Source organism: Heptranchias perlo, chromosome 2 (assembly GCF_035084215.1).
Source record: "Heptranchias perlo isolate sHepPer1 chromosome 2, sHepPer1.hap1, whole genome shotgun sequence".
Taxonomy (NCBI): Eukaryota; Metazoa; Chordata; class Chondrichthyes; order Hexanchiformes; family Hexanchidae; genus Heptranchias; species Heptranchias perlo.
This window is the reverse complement of record NC_090326.1, coordinates 31,871,760-31,897,463: the sequence shown is the minus strand read 5'-3', so window position 1 is coordinate 31,897,463 and position 25,704 is coordinate 31,871,760. Positions and strand designations below refer to the sequence as shown.

The window sequence follows — 25,704 nt, the reverse complement described above, 5'->3', positions numbered from 1 at the left end:
ATCCCTGGGTATGTCCTGTCCCACCGGCAGGACAGACCCATCAGAGGTGGTGGTACAGTGATATACAGTCAGGAGTGAGTGGCCCTTGGAGTCCTCAACATTGACTCCAGACCCTATGAAATCTCATGGCATCAGGTCAAACATGGGCAAGGAAACCTCCTGCTGATTACCACCTACTGCCCTCCCTCAGCTGATGAATCAGTCCTCCTCCATGTTGAACACCACTTGGAGGAAGCACTGAGGGTAGCAAGGGCACAGAATGTACTCTGGGTGGGGGACTTCAATGTCTATCACCAAGAGTGGTTCAATAGCACCACTACTGACCGAGCTGGCTGAGTCCTGAAGGACATAGATGCCAGACTGGGCCTGCGGCAGGTGGTGAGCGAACCAACACGAGGGAAAAACTTACTTGACCTCGTCCTCACCAATCTACCTGTCGCAGATGCATCTATCCATGACAGTATTGGTAGGAGTGACCACCGCACAGTCCTTGTGGAGACAAAGTCCCATCTTCACACTGAGAACACCATCCAACGTGTTGTGTGGCACTACCACCGTGCTAAATGGGATAGATTCAGAACAGATCTAGCAGCTCAAAACTGGGCATCCATGAGGCGCTGTGGGCCATCAGCAACAGTAGAATTGTATTCCAGCACAATCTGTAACCTCATGGCCTGGCATATTCCTCACTCTACCATTACCAACAATCCAGAGGATCAACCCTGGTTCAATGAGGAGTGTAGAAGAGCATGCCAGAAGCAGCACCAGGTGTATCTAAAAATGAGGTGCCAACCTGGTGAAGCTACAACACAGGACTACATGCATGCTAAACAGTGGAAGCAACGTGCTATAGATTGAGCTAAGCGATTCCACAACCAACGGATCAGATCAAATCTCTGCAGTTCTGCCACATCTAGTCGTGAATGGTGGTAGATAATTAAACATCTAACGGGAGGAGGAGGCTCTGTAAACATCCCCATCCTCAATGATGGCAGAGTCCAGCACGTGAGTGCAAAAGACAGGGCTGAAGCATTTGCAACCATCTTCAGCCAGAAGTGCCGAGTGGATGATCCATCTTGGCCTCCTCTCAATATCCCCACCATCACAAAAGCCAGTCTTCAGCCAATTCGATTCACTCCACGTGATATCAAGAAACAGCAGAGTGCACTGGATACAACAAACGCTATGGGCACCGACAACATCCTGGCTGTAGTGCTGAAGACTTGTCTTCCAGAACTAGCCGCGCCTCTAGCCAAACTGTTCCAGTACAGCTACAACACTGGCGTCTACCCGACAATGTGGAAAATTGCCCAGGTATATCCTGTCCACAAAAAGCAGAACAAATCCAATCCGGCCAATTACCGCCCCATCAGTCTACTCTCAATCATCAGCAAAGTGATGGAAGGAGTCGTCGACAGCGCTATCAAGCGGCACTTACTCACCAATAACCTGCTCACCGATGCTCAGTTTGGGTTCCGCCAGAACCACTTGGCTCCGGACCTCATTACAGCCTTGGTCCAAACATGGACAAAAGAGCTGAATTCCAGAGGTGAGGTGAGAGTGACTGCCCTTGACATCAAGGCAGCATTTGACCGAATGTGGCATCAAGGAGCCCTAGTAAAATTGAAGTCAATGGGAATCGGGGAAAACTCTCCAGTGGCTGGAGTCATACCTAGCACAAAGGAAGATGGTAGTGGTTGTTGTAGACCAATCATCTCAGCCTCAGGACATTGCTGCAGGAGTTCCTCAGGGCAGTATCCTAGGCCCAACCATCTTCAGCTGCTTCATCAATGACCTTCCCTCCATCATAAGGTCAGAAATGGGGATGTTCGCCGATGATTCCACAGTGTTCAGTTCCATTCGCAACCCCTCAGAAAATGAAGCAGTCCGAGCCCGCATGCAGCAAGACCTGGACAACTCACCAAGGCTTCTTCAACAGCACCTCCCAAACCCGCGACCTCTACCACCTAGAAGGTCAAGAGCAGCAGGTACATGGGAACAACACCACCTGCACGTTCCCCTCCAAGTCACACAACATCCCGACTTGGAAATATATCGCCGTTCCTTCATCGTCACTGGGTCAAAATCCTGCAATTAAGGATGGGCAATAAATGTTGGCCTTGCCAGTGACGCCCACATCCCATAAACAAATTTTTAAAAAATTAATAGTTTTTAAGCAAGGACAGAGCCAGGGAAAAGGGGGTGAGAGGGGAAAGAAAGAACAAAAGGGAAGGTCTGTAATAGGGTGAAGGGCAGGAGTGATTAAATGACAAAAGGGATGACGGTGCACACTTCCATCACCAAACTCCCAGTGTCCTCTCCAAACTCCCAGTGGTGACCCCATGCCCTGCTCATTTCACACTTCTCTAACATGTACAGCTTGGCTGAGTCATTCAGTGCACCAGTGGCCAAAAAAATGTCCGCCTCCGATGGCAAGTGTGGGCCTTTTCTCGTTAGAACAATGCAGATTACAGGACGATATGACAGAAGTGTTTAAATTTTTGAAAGGATAGGACAAGGGAGATAGAAGCAGTACTGGAGAGGTCAAAGACGAGGAGCCATAGACACGAGATTGAACATAAGAGATTTGGAACAGAGAGCAAGAGAAGCATCTTCACACAGAGAGTTGTGAGGCTATGGAATTAATTTCCAAGTTTAGTAGTTGAGGCAACATTCAAGATTAGTTTGGGGAAGGAAAAGGGAATGAAGGGATATGGGAATTTTGATTGTGAATATTTGCTCACGTGGAGGGTAAACGCTAACAGGAATGGATGGGCCGAATGGCCTGTTTCCATGTTGTAATTTCCATATATGTATTTCTATGAATATTGGTGTTGGGTATACCTGAGGAAAGCACTTCTTTTGGTGTCGTGCGTGGGCGCTGATAGCAGCAGCACTGTTTCACTTGCATTGCTGGTTTACAATAAGTCTGCACTTTAACTAAAAGTTCAGCAAGTTAAGAAATGTAGAGACAGTTTCACGTATCGCACTGCTCAGGTACCTACACAGATGGCACAGATGTTAGAATCACCAAAGAGAATAACCCTGTATAATAGAAAAACAGTGAAACTGCTGCCCAGTTCATGGCAAAAGTCACAGGAATTTCAGTCGCGCGTGACACCTAGAATTGTTTAGTTTGGAACATGTCACAACGTATCAGTGTGAAGGGAGCTGATGTTAATGTGTTACCATAAATAGTTATCTGAAGAATTGGACATACTCGATCGACTGGCACTGAAGTGCATGGTTCAAAGGGCCACAGCAGATGTAGCGAGGTCTGCACAGCCTTAATCGAATTAGCTGTCGGTTGGCAAATCGTGCGTGATTGAATCTTGGAAATGGACTGAATTCTAAAGACCGGGTGTTTCATCTCCTTGGCTTTCACAGGGTGACCTGAGTGCCGGGAAGGTCCAGAAAATGAAAGAGCGATTTATGTCTGCGTACGACGTCACTGCCGATGGAAGGCTGCAAATCCAGGAGGTAACCAAGGATTTCTAACTCCGGCTCTGTGTCTGTACCGTGCAAGTCATTCAGCTAACTTACGAGGACAGGTTGCATGGACTAAGCTTGTATTCCCTCAAGTATAGAAGATTAAGGGGTGATCTAATTGAGGTGTTTAAGATGATTAAAGGATTTGATAGAGTAGATAGAGAGAAACTATTTCCTCTGGTGGGGAGTCCAGAAGAAGGGGACATAACCTTAAAATTAGAGCTAGGCCGTTCGAGGGTGATGTCAGGAAGCACTTCTTCAGACAAAGGGTACTGGAAATCTGGAACTCTCTCCCCCAAAAAGCTGTTGAGGCTGGGGGTCAATTGAAAATTTCAAAACTGAGATTGATGGATTTTTATTAGGTAAAGGTATTAAGGGTTATGGAACCAAGGCGGGTAGATGGAGTTAAGATACAGATCGGCCATGATCTAATTGAATGGCGGCAGAACAGACTTGAGGGGCTGAATGGCCGACTTCTGTTCCTATGTTGCTAAAGAAGGAGTTTTACTATCACCAGTCCTTTTGGAAAATCAAATCATTGTAAGGAATTCTGAGCAACTTTCACGTTGTTTGATTTTGCTTTACCATTTGTGCGTGTGTTTTTTAAATGCTGAGTGTTTATGACATTATTAAAGAATTTTGTGGAAGGAATTACCTGAGGGAGCTGAATTAACATCAGTAATTCAGTCATTCACTTTGCGTGTTTCAAGACTTTGTCTTGAGTATGTTAATCTCATCGATTCAGCCAATTTCTGTTAAGACATTTAGAGAGCTCCTAAATATCATGCTCTTGGTAACAGATGCTGAATTTCTATTAGGTGCAGGATTGCCAAATTAGGGAATTCTAAAAGTCAACAGACTGGAATTAGTGAGGAGTATACCTTTCTGAACAGAGGGTGCTTTTTCAACTGAAAAAAAATGTCAACCCCATAAGAGAGCATTGTCATATGAAAAAGCTCTTTTAATAGGATATGTTAATAATAGGAACATAGGAACAGGAGTAGGCCATTCAGCCCCTTGAGCGTGTTCCGCCATTCAATTAGATCATAGCTGATCTGTATCTTAACTCAATTTATCTGCCTTGGTTCCATATCCCCTAATACCCTTGCCTAACAAAAATCTATCCATATCAGTTTTGAAATTTTCAATTGACCTACTGATAATTCAGCTTCTTATATTCACTCCCCCTGGTTTAGGTGCAGGGCAAGGAGGGAGGCTTAATGTGCTTTAATATCTCCCCTATGAGGTAGAAATTGAGAACTCAGCAGAGTATGTGATTGAACTTGTGTCCTTTCACTTTGAGGGCTGGCAGGGCTACCATGTTATGGAAACTTGTATTTGAAATGAGGCTAAATATTTCAATTCCAGGCTAAAGTGTATTCACAACAGTTAATTAAACAGCCCAGTCCTGACACTTAAAACAACTTAACTCCACCCCCTGCTCTTTACGTAAGAGGCACATGTTAACAGTACAGTATCATTTCCGCACCCCGCACCCCACCTTTTAAATCTTCAACAGGTTCATTTTTGATTCTAATGCCACAGCCCTGGCTCAGTTCAGTCTTGGTAATCACTCCTTTGCCCATTTCTCGGTGTAGCCCTTCAGTATTCTGCCATCTATAGCTGTAGCTGTATCTGCAGCTGTGCATGTAGCACAAACAAATATTTTTCCTTCAGGAAGGATGTGAAGGTTCTGGACCTTTCCGCCAATGGGAACAGTTTCTCTTTATTTACTTTATCTAAACCCTTCATGATTTTGAACACCTCCATCAAATCTCCTCTCAACTTTCTCTGCTCGAAGAACAACCCCAGCTTCTCCATTCTATCCACGTAACTGAAGTCCCTCATCCCTGGAACCATTCTAGTAAATCTTTTCTGCACCCCCTCTAAGGCCTTCACATCCTTCCTAAAGTGCGGTGCCCAGAATTGGATACAATACTCCAGTTGTGGCCGAACCAGTGTTTTATAAAGGTGCAACATAACTTCCTTGCTTTTGTACTCTATGCCTCTATTTATAAAGCTCAGGATCCTGTATGCTTTTTTAACCGCTCTCTCAACCTGTTCTGCCACCTTCAAAGATTTGTACACATATACCCCCAGGTCCCTCTGTTTCTGCACCCCCTTTTAAAATTGTACCAATTAATTAATATTGCCTCTCCTTCTTGGCAAAATGTATCACTTTGCACTTCTCTGCATTAAATTTCATCTGCCATGTGTTTGCACATTCCACCAGCCAGTCTATGTCCTCTTGAAGTCTATTACTGTCCTCCTCATTGTTTACTACACTTCCAAGTTTTGTGTCATCTGCATATTTTGAAATTGTGCCCTGTACACCCAATTCCAAGACATTAATATATATCAAGAAAAGCAGTGGTCCTGGTACCGACCTCTAGGAAACAACACTGTTTACCTTCCTGCAGCCCGAAAAACAACCGTTCACCACATCGCTGCAGGAGTTCCTCAGGGCAGTGTCCTAGGCCCAACCATCTTCAGCTGCTTCATCAAAGACCTTCCCTCCATCAGAAGGTCAGAAGTGGGGATGTTCACTGATGATTGCACAGTGTTCACTTCCATTCGCAACCCCTCAAATAATGAAGCAGTCCGTGCCCTCATGCAGCAAGACTTGGACACATCCAGGCTTGGGCTGATAAGTGGCAAGTAACATTTGTGCCAGATAAGTGCCAGGCAATGACCATCTCCAACAAGAGAGAGTCTAACCACCTCCCTTTGATATTCAACGGCATTACCATCGCCAAATCCCCCACCATCAACATCCTGGGGGTCACCATTGACCAGAAACTTAACTGGACCAGCCATATAAATACTGTGACTACAAGAGCAGGTCAGAGGCTGGGTATTCTGCGGCGAGTGACTCACCTCCTGACTCCCCAAAGCCTTTCCACCATCTACAAGGCACAAGTCAGGAGTATGATGGAATACTCTCCATTTGCCTGGATGAGTGCAGCTCCAACAACACTCAAGAAAGCTCGACACCATCCAAGAAAAAGTAGCCCGCTTGATTGGCACCCCATCCACCACCCTAAACATTCACTCCATTCACCACTGGCGCACCTTGGCTGCAGTGTGTACCATCCACAGGATACACTGCAGCAACTCGCCAAGGCTTCTTCAACAGTACCTCCCAAACCCATGACGTCTACCACCTAGAAGGACAAGGGCAGCAGGCACATGGGAACAACACCACCTGCACGTTCCCCTCCAAGTCACACACCCATCCCGACTTGGAAATATATCGCCGTTCCTTCATCGTCACTGGGTCAAAATCCTGGAACTCCCTACCTAACAGCACTGTGGGAGAACCTTCACCACATGGACTGCAGCTGTTCAAGAAGGCGGCTCACCACCACCTTCTCAAGGGCAATTCGGGATGGGCAATAAATGCTGGCCTTGCCAGCGATGCCCACATCCCATGAGTGAAAATAAAAAAAACTGTTTCCTGTCACTTGGCCAATTTCGTATCCATGTTGTCACTGCCCATTTTATTCAATGGTCAAATAACGACAAGGAGTGGGTAAGGGAGAGAGTATTTAACAAACCACTTAATTAAATTAGGTCTGGGTTTGCTATTGTAAACACCCATCTCAATTTGTGATACACATTTAAGAAAAGCAAGAGACACTGATAACTATTAGGACTGATCAGAATGAAGAGTTTCAAACTACAGGGAACACTCATTACGGTAAATTCAGTTATCCCACACTCCCAATGGGGAGCAATGCTCAACCGCAGCATAAGTGAGAGTTAGGACCAGAACAATGTCGATTCAATTCTCTGGCCTGTGCTCACTTCAGGTTAGCTCCCCGCTAGGAAGGCAGAAGCACCACCCTCTTCAGCAGTCTTTGGATGATTTAGGATTAAGGGACAGTTAAGTGAACACACTTCCCCTTTCAATTCATGCCTTCCACTGAATATTTGTTCTCATAGGTCGGGGTAGAAAGCACTTTTGGTCACCTATAGAAGATTTGATTATAGGGCCTCAATCAGAATGCGATGCTAAATTTCAATCCAACTCAGGTCAGGTCATCTCATCTCTCTGTTACAGTAGCAGATGAATAGGTTGTAGGTGAGTTACATCCTCACTTTAAACAGTTTAAATGTAGTGAGTCCCACTCCACTTCGCTGTGGTGTCATTTCAGGACCTGACTTTGAATTTGGGCTGCATTTATGCTATAACTGCACTAAACTACTTCTCACCAACGCTACAGATGTAGTGTAAAATGCACCTAAGAGAAAGGAATCATTTTGATATTCAAACAGTGCTGTTTGTGAATTCTCTGCTATTGTCTTTGTCATTGTAAATTATATCACTAATGCACAGTTCAGTGGTACCACCTGCACAATTCTGTTTAATGGTCAATGCTTTTAAGTGATGGAGTTGTGCAATAGAGTAAAAATTGAACAAGCATATTGGACAATTCTGGCCCATCTTAATCTCTGAGGTCACATGCTTGGTACCATTCATAGAATCATACAGCACAGTAGGAGGTCGTTTGGCCCATCGTGCCTGTGCCAGATTCAAATTAAATTTTTTAAGTTTTGCCTGTTTTCCTGAGGCCAATCACTGCATTTACTAGTGGATCCTGTGTTAAGTCATGTGAAACTGATCCTCTAGCCCCACCACAGATTCAAATTCCTAGTTTCTTTTGTGTCTAAAAATATATAAAGTACTTGTGGTCTGACCTTCACTCTTCTAATTCTGCAGCTGGCAAACATGATCCTGCCAGAAGATGAGAACTTTCTCTTGCTATTCCACCGTGAGACTCCACTGGACAATAGTGTGGAATTCATGCGGGTAGGTAACCAGCCTCTGGGCCTAGGCATGGAGGCTGATCTCTCTCTCTATATTATATATAAATATATATATATATAAATATATATAGTTTCATAATAAACCATGGGACAGAACACCTATGCGTAATTTATCCAGGTCTTCAGTCAGCAAGCGTTGCAAGACTCTTCAGTAATTTATTACACTAGAGCAGTGGTAGGACCATGGCTAGTCTAAGAGTTGGTTTTGTAAACCAGGCTGAGAAATGGCCTGTTTGTGAACCTACAAATTGGGAATCATCCAATTCAGCACCATTGTGGTGTTGGGCAGACCGGGAGTTGTGTAGCATTAGTTTGTTTTTATGCAGGTGGTTAGAATCTTTATTCCTGGATCCAGTGCTCCACTCAAGACTAATCATTAGACTGAATCACATTCTAATGCAAGTCACATGGAAATCTGTAAAATACCACAAGGCTAAAGTCTCCACAATTCTTGCCATTTATAAAAAACGCAATTGACTTGTTAACATACCCTGTTACTTTTGACATCCTTGAATAGGGAAAGTTTTGGGGAAAACAGATGTGATCATTTATTTAGCTCTAGCAGTGTGACAATGACATTAGATACTTGATAGAGATTAAATGAGTGCCACATGTATAGCAGTGCTTAAGTTGCTTACTTCACAATGTTTGATTAGAAGTCCAAGTTCTGCTTTTGTTTGACTTGTAATGAGTTTAGTCCCATCTCAGCTGACCTGCCAGATAAGATGCCAGAGGGTAGAATTTCCGATCAGTGAAGTTCATGTCCAAACACTTGATACCCTTGTGTTTTTTTTGTGTGCAGTACAGTTACACAGACATTAACCCACTTAAAATAAGCACTGCTGATCAAGGAGAGGAAGCAACCACAGTTTTCTGCTCCTGAGCGATATCCAGCAAGCCATGCTGGAATTGCACTTGGCTAGATGTTGGTGAGGACAGGATCAAGTTTAGTTCTGATGCCACCCACCTCACTGATAAAATATCCTGATTCTGATTCTTACTGTCAAGGTTTACAGTTGCATAATGGCCACTTGAGTGAGGTACTGGGGCCACCTGATGGCCTTGAAACCATAGCCTAGAAATTCGGGCGCAGGGTACAATTCCTGCACCTAAATGATGATGCCCGAGGTGCCCCCGATATTGGGCCATAGGCATCACAGTGGCCCTCAGGTATATGAGATTGGGTGGGTGATCAGGTCTCGGGCCGGGAGTTGGGTGATCAGTGGCCGGGGGAGCAGGGAGCGGCTCACGTTCTTTTAATGTGGGGTCGGGAGGAACTCTCCTGCATTTTGCAGCTCCACATTCAGGTCATTATGGGGGACTTCCTGCCAGTTAGTGCCACGTTGTGCTTTGTGAGTGAAGCACTGGGGCGTTTGAAAATCGAGACTGTGCCCTGCAAGAGGCGCAGGACCCTAATTTGAATAAATTATTTCCTCCTTTAACTGTACCCGACGTGCGCTCCTGCCACCAGTTCTTCTATCTTATCCAATATGGCAGGCAGCGTGTTTCCAGCCCACCATATTGGGGTCTTAGTAGGCTGCTTAGCGCCTGAAAAACGGGCGCTGCATGGCCGAATTTCATGGTCCCATATTTCACCAATTAGTCAACGCCTTTAGGAGAAACGACGGCACCAAATTATCAAAGGGGAACAATAAAATGTACCTGCAATGAATGCATGTTTTAATTTACTTATGCAATGCTGTTTTTGGGTTCCGTGGAAAGATCAATTCTCCCCAAAATGGCAGAGCCGTGATATTCATCATTTTTTTTGCATTTAAGGAAAGCAATAAATCTTCTCATGTGACACTGCGCACAGCATCAGTTTCCAGAAAGTTGCAATCTTTGAACAGCTAAAACAAAGGTCCAGAGCTCTTGCATTAAGGAGCTATTTTCCTAATGCAAGTAGACATGATGCAGTACATCAGAAGTATTCATTTGGAAATTTCTTTGGGGACGTGAGGGGTTATTACCATGTAGACTTAATGTGCTTGTATAAAATTCCTTTCTTTGCTGTTTTAACATGGCCGTTAACCATGATTAACAGCTACATTAAAATAGCAAAGAGAGAAATTTGCTACAAATGCATTGTGTTCATACAATGACAACACTCAAACTTCCAGGCTATACTGTAAATATTAACTTGCATCCCGATTTATCATAATTTCCAGCAACTCAGGAGCTATATCTAATATAACCAACATGATTGGGAGGGTCATGTGATGCTTTGCATGAGCGGGTAAATTTTATGAATGCAATCTCCTGGCACGGAGTCTCGTCCACTGGGAGCATATATCAGAAAAATCATGGGCGTGCTCTGCGCTGGGAGCATTCACAAGTAACATTAACCCACAAGTGTCTTGCAGCTTCACGAGTTTCTCTTTATCGGAGTAATATTTTCTCTGTTAAATAGCTTAAACCCTGAGTTCATGCTGGAGAATTTCACCTGGCCAAAGATTGTCGGAATTTAATGGTTTGTTGTGGGAAGGAATTCTTAATAGAATCATGCACAGCACAGAAGGAGGCCATTCAGCCCATCATGCCTGTGCTGGTTCTTTGCTAAGGCTGGGGGAAAAGATAGAGAGAAAAAAATTGTTAGCCTAAAAATTTGCCTAGTTTAGCAGAGGCGGTGGGTGAAGGTCAGGAGAATCCAATCCTAAAACAAATGCTGCCCTGTTTGATAAAATCCATGTTAAGGTTGGATGCTGCGGGACCGATTTTCCCAAGTGCGTATTACCAGTAGGGGAACTTTGGCCATTGGCCCAACAAATTGAGAAACTGCTCAGAGTATTGGCGAGGCTCCTGTTGGAATAACAAACTCACGAAACCGCCCCTTATTTTTATATACTTACAAGCATTGACGAGAAGATTGATTAAACCTTTTAAAAATTGGAACATTACTCCATTGCCAGGGATTGGCAGCCTGGATTGCAATAAAGGGGGACACAATTTGGAAAAGTGATTAAGAACCAATAAGAGACAAAAAATCTTGAACAAAATCTTTGAAGAAAAATGTTTTAGTTTTATTGGGTTGCCAGACAAAAAAGAACAAAAGGAGTCCTGGGGAGTTCTTACTCTGCCCCACAGTATTTTGGGAGCTGCAAGGGACAGATCCCACGACACTGTACGAAGAAGAGCAGGGGAGTTCTCCTCAGTGTCCTGGCCAATGTTTATCGCTCACCCAACATCACTAAAAAACAGATTGTCTGGTTATTATCTCATTGCTGTTTGTGGGACCTTGCTGTGTGCAAATTGGCTGCCGCATTTCCTACTTTACAACACTTCAAAAGTACTTAATTGGCTGTAAAGCGCTTTAGGAGGACCTGAGGTCATGAAAGGTGCTATATAAATGCAAGTATTTCTTTTCATTATATTACTACCCCATCAAGAGTAACTTGAACAGACACCTGGATTATGATGCTTAAGGCTCTTCTGGAGAAACCTATGAGAGCAAAGCCAAGTCACCAAATCCAGATGCTGGTTTCTGCCTTATTACAAACAATCCAAACCAACTGATATTATTTTCGGTAACGGACTGTCTAATCTTAATGCAGAGCTGCTTCATTCAAATTTCTGTTGATCCAAATTTTTTTTAGCACTGAAGTCCGACTTTGCTGTTCTAATTACGTTGCTTAACTCAAATTACTAAATTTTACTGCAAAAAAAGTGATTTCACCTCATTATGAGTTGGTCATACGCACTTACAGAAACATTTAGATTTCAGTCAAACTTAACTAATGAGTCTTGTAGCCACTGATGGTTACAGTGACAGTCTGTGATCAGAATGGCAATGGGAGGCCATTTAAGATATAATTGCCCTGTAACTGGAAGCCAGTATTGATGATATAAGTGCACTCTGCTATGTACGCATATAGTTAGAATTAGAAATCTGGCTGGTCCTGGAATTTCCTACACACTTAATATCTCTGTTGTCCTTTTCAGATCTGGCGTAAATATGACTCAGACAGCAGTGGATACATTTCAGCCACTGAACTCCAAGTAAGTCACATGTCAAGAGAAACCACACAGCTTATTCAAATAATAGTCATAATATCTGTGAAATTCTCCCACCTCACAACCAACAGGGTTATAAGGTCCCTTCCACACAGTCAGCTATTTTCCAGAGACACATTTCATAATGATAAACAAAAAGCTCTTGTCTCTGCCACCCACGTTACCTCTTTCCCCACATTAGATAACCTGCATTCCACACACCGTTCCGTAATGGAGAGGATGGGGACCCTATTACTCCCAACCCTCTACCAGTGTCAGCCATGGCTCTGTGGTAGCGCTCTCGCCTCTGGGTCAGAAGGTCATGAGTTTAAGTCTCACTACAGAGACTTGAGCACGAAATCTAGGCTGACACTCCCAGTGCAATACTGAGGGAGTGCTCTACTGTTGGAGGTGTCACCTTTCGGATGAGACGTTAACCCGAGTCCCCGTCTGCCCTCTCAGGTGGACGTAAAAGATCCCACGGCACTACTTCGAAGAAGAACGGGGGAGTTCTCCCCGGTGTCCTGGCCAATATTTATTCCCCAACCAACATCACCTAAAAAAAAAACGTATCCAGTCATTATCACGCTGTTTTTGGGACTTTGCTGTGTGCAAATTGGCTGCCGCGTTTCTTACATTACGACAGTGACTACACTTCAAAAGTACTTCATTGGCTGTAAAGTGCTTTGGGAAGTCCTGAGGTCGTGAAAGGCACTATATAAATGCAAGTTTTTCTTTCTTTAATGCAACTTTAGTGCCAGGCAATAAGAGACACATGAGAGCGTTAACTTTCTGGTTCTTTTTCCCTTCCCTAACTGTGACTGCCTACAGCTTGCCTCCCTGCTCTGAAACTACTGAGCAACTCATCTGTTGACAGTTGCTGATACAAACCAATTCCTTCCCTTTAGAAGAGCTAGTATTTAATACATCAGTTATTGATGTCCTCAATATGTTTAGACCGGGAAACCAGTCAGGCGGTCAAGAAACGTTTAAGTAGAATCGAATGTGATATATACGTAATTCTACACACTGCAGGAGTAGTCATTCATTTTTCAGAGCAGGCAGTTTTGCAATTTAATTCTGTAACTAGACTGCCTGTCCTCAGTTACAATCTAATGTTCTCGCATGCAACATTCTTTACTTTTACTTTTTAATATAATAAATATTAAATATGTAATAAATATCTTATAAGCATTTAAAAATAGAAAACTGACTCATACATGTTTGGCTTTAGAGTTTAAAATTAATTAGTTTCAACACTGATGTACTTCCAAATATTTGATTTGAAAATTATTTAATCTGCAGTTCCACTCCTCAAACTTCCATAAATTTGTACCTATTCATTTTTTTAATAGTAAAAACTGTTGGAAAGTTGGAAACTTAAGAGAGTTGAATCCTGCTGTTTTTATAAATCTATCCTCTTGGACTCCAGCATCAGTCAGTACGTAGGGCAGAAGGTCAGTGCTTAAGATTTAGGGGTCAGTGAGTAGGGTTTATGGTCAGTGCATAGGATTTATGGTCAGTGCATAGGGTTTATGTGTCAGTGCATAGGGTTTATGGGTCAGTGCGAAGGGTTTATGGTCAGTGCGAAGGGTTTATGGTCAGTGCATAGGGTTTATTGGTCAGTGCGAAGGGTTTATGGGTCAGTGCGAAGGGTTTATGGTCAGTGCATAGGGTTTATTGGTCAGTGCGAAGGGTTTATGGGTCAGTGCGAAGGGTTTATGGTCAGTGCGAAGGGTTTATGGTCAGTGCATAGGGTTTATTGGTCAGTGCGAAGGGTTTATGGGTCAGTGCGAAGGGTTTATGGTCAGTGCATAGGGTTTATTGGTCAGTGCGAAGGGTTTATGGGTCAGTGCGAAGGGTTTATGGGTCAGTGCGAAGGGTTTATGGGTCAGTGAATAGGGTTTATGGGTCAGTGCAAAGTGTTTATGGTCAGTGCGTAGGTTTAATGGTCAGTGCGAAGATTTCATGGGTCAAGATTTCATAAACCCTTCGCACTGACCAATAAACCCTATGCACTGACCCATAAACCCTTCGCACTGACCCATAAACCCTTCGCACTGACCCATAAACCCTTCGCACTGACCCATAAACCCTTCGCACTGACCATAAACCCTTCGCACTGACACATAAACCCTCTGCACTGACACATAAACCCTCTGCACTGACCATAAACCCTATGCACTGACCCATAAACCCTTCACATTGACCATAAACCCTTCGCACTGACCATAAACCCTAATGCACTGACCATAAACCCTTCGTACTGACCCATAAACCATTCACATTGACCAGTGGATAGGAAGGACCTATTTCCCTTAGCACAGAGGTCAATAACCAGGGGGCATAGATTTAAAGTGATTGTTAGAAGGATGAGAGGGGAGTTGAGGAAATGTTTTTTCATCCAGAGGGTGGTGGGGGTCTGGAACTCACTGCCTGAGAGGGTGGTAGAGGCAGAAACTCTCAGCTCATTTAAAAAGTACCTGGAAGTGCACCTGAATTGCCGTGACCTACAAGGCTACGGACCATGTGCTGGAAAGGGGGATTAGGCTGGGTGGCTCATTTTCAGCTGGCGCGGACATGGCGGGCCGAATGGCCTCCTTCTGTGTCATAAATTTTCTAAGCTTCTATGATAAATCCTTCGCACTGACCCATGAAATCTTCGCACTGACCATTAAACCTACGCACTGACCATAAACACTTTGCACTGACCCATAAACCCTATTCACTGACCCATAAACCCTACGCACTGACCCATAAACCCTAATGCACTGACCCATAAACCCTACGCACTGACCCATAAACCCTAATGCACTGACCCATAAACCCAACGCACTGACCCATAAACCCTTCACACTGACCCATAAACCCTTCACACTGACCATAAACCCTTCACACTGACCCATAAACCCTTCACACTGACCCATAAACCCTTCACATTGACCATAAACCCTTCGCACTGACCCAAAAGCTCACGCACTGGACCAGCCATATAAATACTGTGGCTACAAGAGCAGGTCAGAGGCTGGGTATTCTGCGGCAAGTGACTCACCTCCTGACTCCCCATCACACTTGTGCCTTGTAGATGGTGGAAAGGCACAAGTCAGGAGTGTGATGGAATACTCTCCACTTGCCTGGATGAGTGCAGCTCCAACAACGCTCAAGAAGCTCGACACCGTCCAGGACAAAGCAGCCCGCTTGATTGGCACCCCATCCACCACCCTAAACATTCACTCCCTTCACCACTGGCGCACTGTGGCTGCAATGTCTACAATCCACAGGATGCACTGCAGCAACTCGCCAAGGCTTCTTTGACAGCATCTCCCAAACCTGCGACCTCTACCACCTAGAAGGACAAGGGCAGCAAGCACATGGGAACAACACCAACTGCACGTTCCCCTCCAAGTCACACACCATCCCGACTTGGAAATATATCGCCGTTCCTTCATCGTCGCTGGGTCAAAATCCTGGAACTCCCTTCCTAACAGCACTGTGGGAGAACCTTCACCACACGGACTGTAGCGGTCCAAGGCGGCGGCTCACCGCCACCTTCTCAAGGGCAATTAGGGATGGGCAATAAATGCTGGCCTCGCCAGCGATGCCCACATCCCATGAACGAATAAAAAAAACCCTACATACTGACCATAAACCCTTCGCACTGACCCATAAACCCTTCGCACTGACCCATAAACCCTTCGCACTGACCCATAAACCCTTCGCACTGACACATAAACCCTTCGCACTGACCCATAAACCCTTCGCACTGACACATAAACCCTTCGCACTGACCCATAAACCCTTCGCAATGACCCATAAACCCTACTCACTGATCCAAAGGTCTGGTCAGGTGGGCAGGATAATGGCAAATGGAATTCAATCCGGAGAAGTGTGAAGTAATGCATTTGGGGAGGACAAACAAGGCAAGGGAGTACACAATAAATGGGAGGATATCGAGAGGTGTGGAGGAAGTGAGGGACCTTGGAGTGCATGTCCACAGATCCCTGAAGGTAGCAGGACAGGTAGATAAGGTAGCGAAGGAGGCATATGGAATACTTTCCTTTATTTGCCAAAGCATAGAATATAAGAGCAGGGAGGTTATGCTGGAATTGCATAGAACACTGGTTAGGCCACAGCTAATGTGTACAGTTCTGGTCACCACATTACAGGAAGGATGTAATTGTACTAGAGAGGGTACAGAGGAGATTTACGAGGATGTTGCCAGGACTGGAGAATATTAGCTATGAGGAAAGATTGGATAGGCTGGGGTTGTTCTCTTTAGAACAGAGGAGGCTGAGGGGAGATTTAATTGAGGTAAATAAAATTATTAGAGGCCTAGATAGAGTGGATAGAAAGGACCTATTTCCCTTAGCACAGAGGTCAATAACCAGGGGGCATAGATTTAAAGTGATTGTTAGAAGGATGAGAGGGGAGTTGAGGAAATGTTTTTTCACCCAGAGGATGGTGGGGGTCTGGAACTCACTGCCTGAGAGGGTGGTAGATGCAGAAACCCTCAGCTCATTTAAAAAGTACCTGGAAGTGCACCTGAATTGCCGTGACCTACAAGGCTACAGACCATGTGCTGGAAAGGGGGATTAGGCTGGGTGGCTCATTTTCAGCTGGCGCGGACATGGCGGGCCGAATGGCCTCCTTCTGTGCCGTAAATTTTCTAAGATTCTATGATAAATCCTTCGCACTGACCCATGAAATCTTCGCACTGACCATTAAACCTTCGCACTGACCATAAACACTTTGCACTGACCCATAAACCCTATTCACTGACCCATAAACCCTAATGCACTGACCCATAAACCCAACGCACTGACCATAAACCCTATTCACTGACCCATAAACCCAACGCACTGACCATAAACCCTAATGCACTGACCATAAACCCTAATGCACTGACCATAAACCCTTCACACTGACCCATAAACCCTTCACATTGACCATAAACCCTTCGCACTGACCCATAAACCCTTCACACTGACCCATAAACCCTTCGCACTGACCATAAACCCTAATGCACTGACCATAAACCCTTCGCACTGACCATAAACCCTTCGCACTGACCATAAACCCTTCGCACTGACCATAAACCCTTCGCACTGACACATAAACCCTTCACACTGACCCATAAACCCTTCGCACTGACACATAAACCCTTCACACTGACCCATAAACCCTTCGCACTGACCATAAACCCTTCGCACTGACCATAAACCCTTCGCACTGACCATAAACCCTTCGCACTGACCATAAACCCTTCGCACTGACCCATAAACCTTTCACATTGACCATAAACCCTTCGCATTGACCCATAAACCCTTCGCACTGACCCATAAACCCTTCGCACTGACCCATAAACCCTTCACATTGACCATAAACCCTTCGCACTGACCATAAACCCTTCGCACTGACCATAAACTTCCTCCACACCTCTCGATATCCTCCCATTTATTGTGTACTTCCTTGCCTTGTTTGTCCTCCCCAAATGCATTACCTCACACTTCTCCGGATTGAATTCCATTTGCCATTTTTCTGCCCACCTGACCAGTGAGTAGGGTTCATGGGTCATTGCGAAGGGTTTATGAGTCAGTGCGAAGGGTTTATGGGTCAGTGCGAAGGGTTTATGAGTCAGTGCGAAGGGTTTATGTGTCATTGCGAAGGGTTTATGTGTCAGTGCGAAGGGTTTATGTGTCAGTGCGAAGGATTTATGGGTCAGTGCGAAGGGTTTATGTGTCAGTGCGAAGGGTTTATGTGTCAGTGCGAAGGGTTTATGGGTCAGTGCGAAGGGTTTATGTGTCAGTGCGAAGGGTTTATGGGTCATTGCGAAGGGTTTATGTGTCTGTGCGAAGGGTTTATGGGTCAGTGCGAAGGGTTTATGTGTCTGTGCGAAGGGTTTATGGGTCAGTGCGAAGGGTTTATGGGTCAGTGCGAAGGGTTTATGGGTCAGTGCGAAGGGTTTATGTGTCAGTGCGAAGGGTTTATGTGTCTGTGCGAAGGGTTTATGGGTCAGTGCGAAGGGTTTATGGGTCAGTGCGAAGGGTTTATGGGTCAGTGCGAAGGGTTTATGTGTCAGTGCGAAGGGTTTATGGGTCAGTGCGAAGGGTTTATGTGTCAGTGCGAAGGGTTTATGTGTCAGTGCGAAGGGTTTATGGGTCAGTGCGAAGGGTTTATGGGTCAGTGCGAAGGGTTTATGGGTCAGTGCGAAGGGTTTATGGGTCAGTGCGAATGGTTTATGTGTCAGTGCGAAGAGTTTATGTGTCAGTGCGAAGGGTTTATGTGTCTGTGCGAAGGGTTTATGGGTCAGTGCGAAGGGTTTATGGGTCAGTGCGAAGGGTTTATGGGTCAGTGCGAAGGGTTTATGGGTCAGTGCGAAGGGTTTATGTGTCAGTGCGAAGGGTTTATGGGTCAGTGCGAAGGGTTTATGTGTCAGTGCGAAGGGTTTATGTGTCAGTGCGAAGGGTTTATGGGTCAGTGCGAAGGGTTTATGGGTCAGTGCGAAGGGTTTATGGGTCAGTGCGAATGGTTTATGTGTCAGTGCGAAGGGTTTATGTCTCAGTGCGAAGGGTTTATGTGTCAGTGCGAAGGGTTTATGGGTCAGTGCGAAGGGTTTATGGGTCAGTGCGAAGGGTTTATGGGTCAGTGCGAAGGGTCTATGGGTCAGTGCGAAGGGTCTATGGGTCAGTGCGAAGGGTCTATGGGTCAGTATGTAGGGGTTTTATTTATTCGTTCATGGGATGTGGGCATCGCTGGTGAGGTCAGCATTTATTGCCCATCCCTAATTGCCCTTGAGAAGGTGGCGGTGAGCCGCCGCCTTGGACCGCTACAGTCCGTGTGGTGAAGGTTCTCCCACAGTGCTGTTAGGAAGGGATTTCCAGGATTTTGACCCAGCGACGATGAAGGAACGGCGATATATTTCCAAGTCGGGATGGTGTGTGACTTGGAGGGGAACGTGCAGTTGGTGTTGTTCCCATGTGCTTGCTGCCCTTGTCCTTCTAGGTGGTAGAGGTCGCGGGTTTGAGAGATGCTGTCAAAGAAGCCTTGGCGAGTTGCTGCAGTGCATCCTGTGGATTGTAGACATTGCAGCCACAGTGCACCAGTGGTGAAGGGAGTGAATGTTTAGGGTGGTGGATGGGGTGCCAATCAAGCGGGCTGCTTTGTCCTGGATGGTGTCGAGCTTCTTGAGCATTGTTGGAGCTGCACTCATCCAGGCAAGTGGAGAGTATTCCATCACACTCCTGACTTGTGCCTTGTAGTTGGTGGAAAGGCTTTGGGCAGTCAGGAGGTGAGTCACTTGCTGCAGAATACCCAGCCTCTGACCTGCTCTTGTAGCCACAGTATTTATACGGCTGGTCCAGTGCGTGAGCTTTTGGGTCAGTGCGAACGGTTTATGTGTCAGTGCGTAGGGTTTATGGTCAATGTGAAGGGTTTATGGGTCAGTGCGAAGGGTTTATGGGTCAGTGCGAAGGGTTTATGGGTCAGTGCGAAGGGTTTATGGGTCAGTGCGAAGGGTTTATGGGTCAGTGCGAAGGGTTTATGGGTCAGTGCGAAGGGTTTATGGGTCAGTGTGAAGGGTTTATGGGTCAGTGTGAAAGGTTTATGGGTCAGTGCGACGGGTTTATGGGTCAGTGTGACGGGATTATGGTCAGTGCGTAGGGTTTATGGGTCAGTGCGAAGGGTTTTTGGGTCAGTGCGAAGGGTTTATGGGTCAGTGTGAAGGGTTTATGGGTCAGTGTGAAAGGTTTATGGGTCAGTGTGAAAGGTTTATAGTCAGTGTGAAGGGTTTATGGGATCTTATATAGGATCTCAGGGAACAAGGCAATCTAATCCAACAGTTTATACAGGGATGATAATGGAATTCCAACCTATAAAGGGATTGATCATGTACTTTTGATTCGCTGCTTATTAAACAGCTGAGTGTAATCTTTTTTTGGCCCCCATTATGTCAAACAGGACTTAATTAAATCTGAGCATTATTTGCTAATTCAGCAACAAACTGCACTGACAATTTGACAAACACTGTTACAAGACAGATGATGCAGTGGCTTTAAGTGATGTTACCTGACAACCTCCTACAGGAAGTAGGAATTAAAACAAAATTTAGCATCTGCCAGAGTAGAAATTGCTTTCCTTTGCTCCATTGGTTATTAAAAGCCAATATTTCAGAGAACAAAGAGGTACATTAACTGGGAGTTAGACAATTAACTCTTTTTTTTGACCCCCGTTGTGATAAACAGAACTTCCTGAGAGACCTGTTCCTTCAACACAAGAAAATTATTCCAGATGACAAGCTGGATGAGTACACTGACGCTATGGTGAGCATCTCTGTAATCTGTTACAACCTGCACCTATTCCACACAAAACCATTTGTTTTTTAAATCTGTGTTTGCTTAAATGTGAGCAATACAATTCACAGTCCACTTATTCCATAGTTGCAGCCTATGTCTCAACCCAAACATTTTATCTGCAGCCAATTTTCAGGATGTCTTGACTGTTCTACTTGGTGTAGTTCTAACACGTTTGGACATTATTGTTTATTTTCTTTTTGTGTAGAGGGTATATTGGGATGGATTTGAAGATCGCTCCTATAGATTTGCACTTCAGCTGGTAATGAATGTTGGCACAAATCTTTACCGTGAAAGAGCTGTCTGCCTGCAACTAGGAGTGGTGTTGGGCTGGGGGTGGGGATGGGGGTACCCACTAAATCTATGGGTTTTGTTTCCTCAAAGTTTTTTTGCGCCAGTTTTAAATAGATAGATTTTCACTTTCGGCGCGGGTGGACAATGAGGGAGTAGCAGATTGGCTGCCCATTATGCAACCTGCCCCGTTTCCCTTTGTTTTGACGTCAGTGGAAAGGGAAACCAGGCAGAATGTATAAAGGACTGGCTATCATCAGCCTCCTGCCCCGCTAAAATTAAAAATTACCCCCTAATTCTCTCCAATTTTAGTCCCTCTTAATGGTGCCCTACACTACAACAGAGAGGGGAGACAAGGAGGTTCCTCTGCCAGTTCAATTCTTGAGCAGACTGTTGAGAGATTCTGAGTTACACAACCTCCAAATTTCCCCCCTCACTTTGGGGATGTCCCTGGCCTGTGCTCTAAGCCTCCAGTGATGATGCAGTAACAATGAGGGATTCGGTGCACAAGAAATCACAGTTTTATGGTTTGTTTATTAAACAGAATTTTTTTAACCCCCTTCCTCACTGAGGCCAGTTGTAGCAGCACAACTGCGATCCTGGCTGGGATCAGCTAACTCAGCACACACTGTGGAGCTGACCCCGGGACCACATGGTCTGTAAGCTCGGACCTACACTGGGCAGTGAATTAATCAATTGAGCTATTAATGGAGCCTGTATATTTTGTGTGATACACAGCTTACATGCTTACATTGGAATGAAACATTGATCGTTGGGCAAGCAATAATAAAACATTCCATTATAACTATTAAGATAGATAAACAGTCACATTTGGGCCATTTACGAAATACCTTTAATCATGGGTATTGCTGTTGATATTTCTATTAAAGTATTTGCAAAAAGTATATGATGGGATTAGTTAAAAAATTTAAATCTGAGAATAATTTGCTAATTCAGCAATAAACTGCACTGACAATTTGATAAACACATTGACAAGACAGCTGCCTTTTTTAAGTGATGTTTCCTGACAACCTCCTACAGGAGAATGTATTAGTTCCATTTGCAGCTGGACCATTTTCCTACGGACTATATTTGTAGTACGAAAAGTAAATGCATCAGTGGATAACAAGCCCTTGTGTAGATACTCTATTGAAGAAGGGGAAACAAATATTAACAAATTATGAAAACCTGATGATACATTTCAGGGATGATGTTTACGCCATCACCTACAGATGTTTTCGAAATACTTTTGAAGGCCCCAAATCATGCTAGGGACATAAATCAATTGGTGCCAGCAACCCTCTAGTAGCTCACCCTAGTGGCCATTTTCCAAGTGTCAGCCTAGACAGTGAGTGCTGACAGGATATTCGCCCTTGGGTGGCAATACACCAAGCCCGATGTGTCCTCACCTCATATGCATGCTTTCCAGTAGAGATCGCTGGATAGTTATAGCGATAGGAGCAGGAACACTGATTAGTTTTTCCCAGCGTAGCCCAGAAGCACTGAAGCCCCCCACCCCTGACTGCTCCAGCTGAGATCAGTGAACTCAGCACACCATACAATGCATGTAACCAATGAGACGTTGAGAAAAAAACAATATGTAATAATATGAATCAATATGATCTGCATTACAACTATTTATATCATCTGTTATTTAGTGCTTTTAGGATTCTCAGAAATAAAATTTAGGCTCTAAGCTCTGAAATTCCCTCCCTAAACCTCTCTGCCTCTCTCTCCTCCTTTAAGACGCCCCTTAAAACCTACCTCTTTGACAAGCTTCTGGTCACCTGTCCTAATACCTCCTTATGTGGCTTTTGTGAAGTGCCTTGGGACATTTTACTACGTTAAAGGCACTACATAAATGCAAGTTATTGCTGTAAGCCTAATGCTCCTTTTTGACCTATTTATCTTGTTTTAGAGAGATAGTAAAGTAATGTAACAGTATACACTTTTTACATATGGAACTACATCTTATGGCTTGGTCACTTACTAAAATTCACTACTGCTTTATTTCAGATGAAAATCTTTGATAAAAACAGAGATGGCCGCCTGGACCTCAATGACTTGGCACGGTTTGTTACTTACTGTACTTGGTACAAAATCTGTTCCAGAGAATTGTTTTCTCTTGAATGAATATTTTAGAGCCTTAAGAATTGGTTGTGGAAAGTTTCCTCTTTATGCAGGTCCTAAGTGTCCGATGCAAAATAAACTTGGATAGTCTCAATCTGTTTCCAATAGACAAGTCCACAGAACAAAACTGCCTATAATGCGGTGCAAATTGGGCCTATTCTTTTGTATATGAAGTTGAACCATGCTCAAAAGGTTAGGATAACCATAACTGAGATCGAAAATGGAATCATGCTCATTTTGTTTAAGAAGGCACCAAATGAAGTTCCTTCCCCCATTTCCCCACATTACAGACCGACTGACTTGTTCCTTCAATGTTTGCAGATGTGCAATATTGGAGAAGGTGACGTGGAATATTACAACAAAACTTCATTAAGTAATCAGTGCCATTTTGAGTAGTTCATATATTTATTCATTATGATTACATTTCCTAAAGTAAATAATCTCCATAAGGTTATTTTTGGATTCTAATTCTTGAATCTCAGAAATATTATGGGTAGTCACTTGTGTAATTTAAACTAGTTTTTAAACTAGCTGGCAATCTAAATTAACAATACAGCTTCTAGAAATGAATGGAATTTTCGTGTGAATTTATGAAGAAAAGGACATCCGGTCCAGTCACAATGTGCGAAAGCATTATAAACTTAAAGACACCCAAATATCACGAAAATCCATGATTGAAGTCTTTAGGAACAGAGGAACAGGAGCAGGCCATTCAGTCCCTCAAGCCTGTTTCGCCATTTTATTAGATCATGGCTGATCTGTATCTTATCTCTATTTCCCCGCCTTTGCTCCATATCCATTGATACCCTTACCAACAAAAATCTATCAATCTCAGTCTTGAAAGTTTTAATAGTCCCAGAGTCCACAGCCTTTTGGGGGTAGGAGAATCCCAGATTTCCACTACCCTTTGCATGAAAAAGTGCTTCCTGATTTCACTCCTAGATGGTCTAGCTCTAATTTTAAGATTGTGGCTTCTTGTTCTGGATTCCCTCACCAGAGGAAATAGTGGCCCCGCTACTAACGGGGGGACAGGTAGGGTGCGGGCGATGAACCCGGCAAGGCCGGGGAAGTGGAGGCCCAGCCAATCTTAACGACAGGGCCTCATTTAAATAAATATATGCAGATTCCCGCTCAACACCCAGCCAGATTGACAGCCTGGCCGGCGGGCGGGAGTAGGGATCTAGCATCAGGAGGCCGCAGCCAGGGACCCCTGGGAACAATTCCTGAATCTAGAGAGCTTTGGATAATTATGATTAACACATCTGCAGTTTCCCCACCTGTCTTTTAATACCCTAGAGTGAAAACCATCAGGTCCTGGAGATTTGTCTATCTTAAGTCCCATTATTTTCTCCATTACTTTTGTCTTTCTTGTATTAAATCCAATAGTATCCTCCCCTTGACTTATTTTTAGGTTCCCTTGTACGGCTTGAATTTTGACCTCTTCCCCCACTATGAAAACGGATATAAAGTATTCATTTTAGCTCATCTGCCACTTCCTTATTGTTCATTATAGTTGCACCTGTATCTGTCTTTAATGGGCCTATATTCCTCTTACCACTCTCTTTCTTCTAATATATTTATACATATTTTTACTGTTAGCTTTGATATCCTTTGCAATTTTTTCATACTTTTTTTTGCACCTCATGCTACTTTCTTTGTATCCCTTTGTTGCTTTTTGTAGCTTTCCCAGTCTGCTGGATTTCCACTTTTCCTTGCATTTGTATAAGCCATTTATGTTAGCTTAATACTGTCTCTTACTTCATTTGTTGATCATGGTTGCTTAAATACCAAGTTTGGTGGAGCTTTTGCATTTTAGGGGTATGGACTGGTTTTATATTGAACCAAAAGCTTCTTTGAATACTTCCCACTGTTTGTCTGTAGGTTTACCCATCAACAGTTTAGCCCAGTTTACTGTGGACAAATTATTTCTCATTCCTTTGAAGTTGCCTTTGGTTTGCATCTCTCTCTCTCAAACTTAACATTAAATTCAATCACTCTTTTCAAGATGTTCCCTCACCATCAGAATGTTAACTAAGTCTGGTTCATTACTCTTTTTTTATTTGTTCATGGGATGTGGGCGCCGCTGGCAAGGCCGGCATTTATTGCCCATCCCTAATTGCCCTTGAGAAGGTGGTGATGAGCAGCCTTCTTGAACTGCTGCAGTCCATGTGGTGACGGTTCTCCCACAGTGCTGTTAGGAAGGGAGTTCCAGGATTTTGACCCAGCAACGATGAAGGAACGGCGATATATTTCCAAGTCGGGATGGTGTGTGACTTGAAGGGGACCATGGAGGTGGTGTTGTTCCCATGTACCTGCTGCTCTTGTCCTTCTAGGTGGGAGAGGTCGTGGGTTTGGGAGGTGCTGTTGAAGAAGCCTTGGCGAGTTGCTGCAGTGCTTCCTGTGGATGGTACACATTGCAGCCACTGTGCGCTGGTGGTGAAGGGAGTGAATGTTTAGGGTGGTGGATGGGGTGCCAATCAAGCGGGCTGCTTTATCTTGCATGGTGTCGAGCTTCTTGAGTGTTGTTGGAGCTGCACTCATCCAAGCAAGTGGAGAGTATTCCATCACACTCCTGACTTGTGCCTTGTAGATGGTGGAAAGGCTTTGGGGAGTCAGGAGGTGAGTC

General features: G+C 44.4%; 1 protein-coding gene across 1 annotated transcript in view; it reads left to right on the top strand.

Annotated features, from left to right (window-relative positions):
* scgn (secretagogin, EF-hand calcium binding protein) overlaps positions 1–25,704 on the top strand; it is a 55,982-nt gene that overhangs the window by 13,307 nt on the left and 16,971 nt on the right. The window contains exons 6-10 of the mRNA XM_067997387.1: positions 3,388–3,480; positions 8,213–8,302; positions 12,259–12,315; positions 20,550–20,627; positions 22,965–23,020. Coding sequence (XP_067853488.1) covers positions 3,388–3,480; positions 8,213–8,302; positions 12,259–12,315; positions 20,550–20,627; positions 22,965–23,020 — 374 coding nt within the window. The remainder of the gene's footprint in view (positions 1–3,387; positions 3,481–8,212; positions 8,303–12,258; positions 12,316–20,549; positions 20,628–22,964; positions 23,021–25,704) is intronic.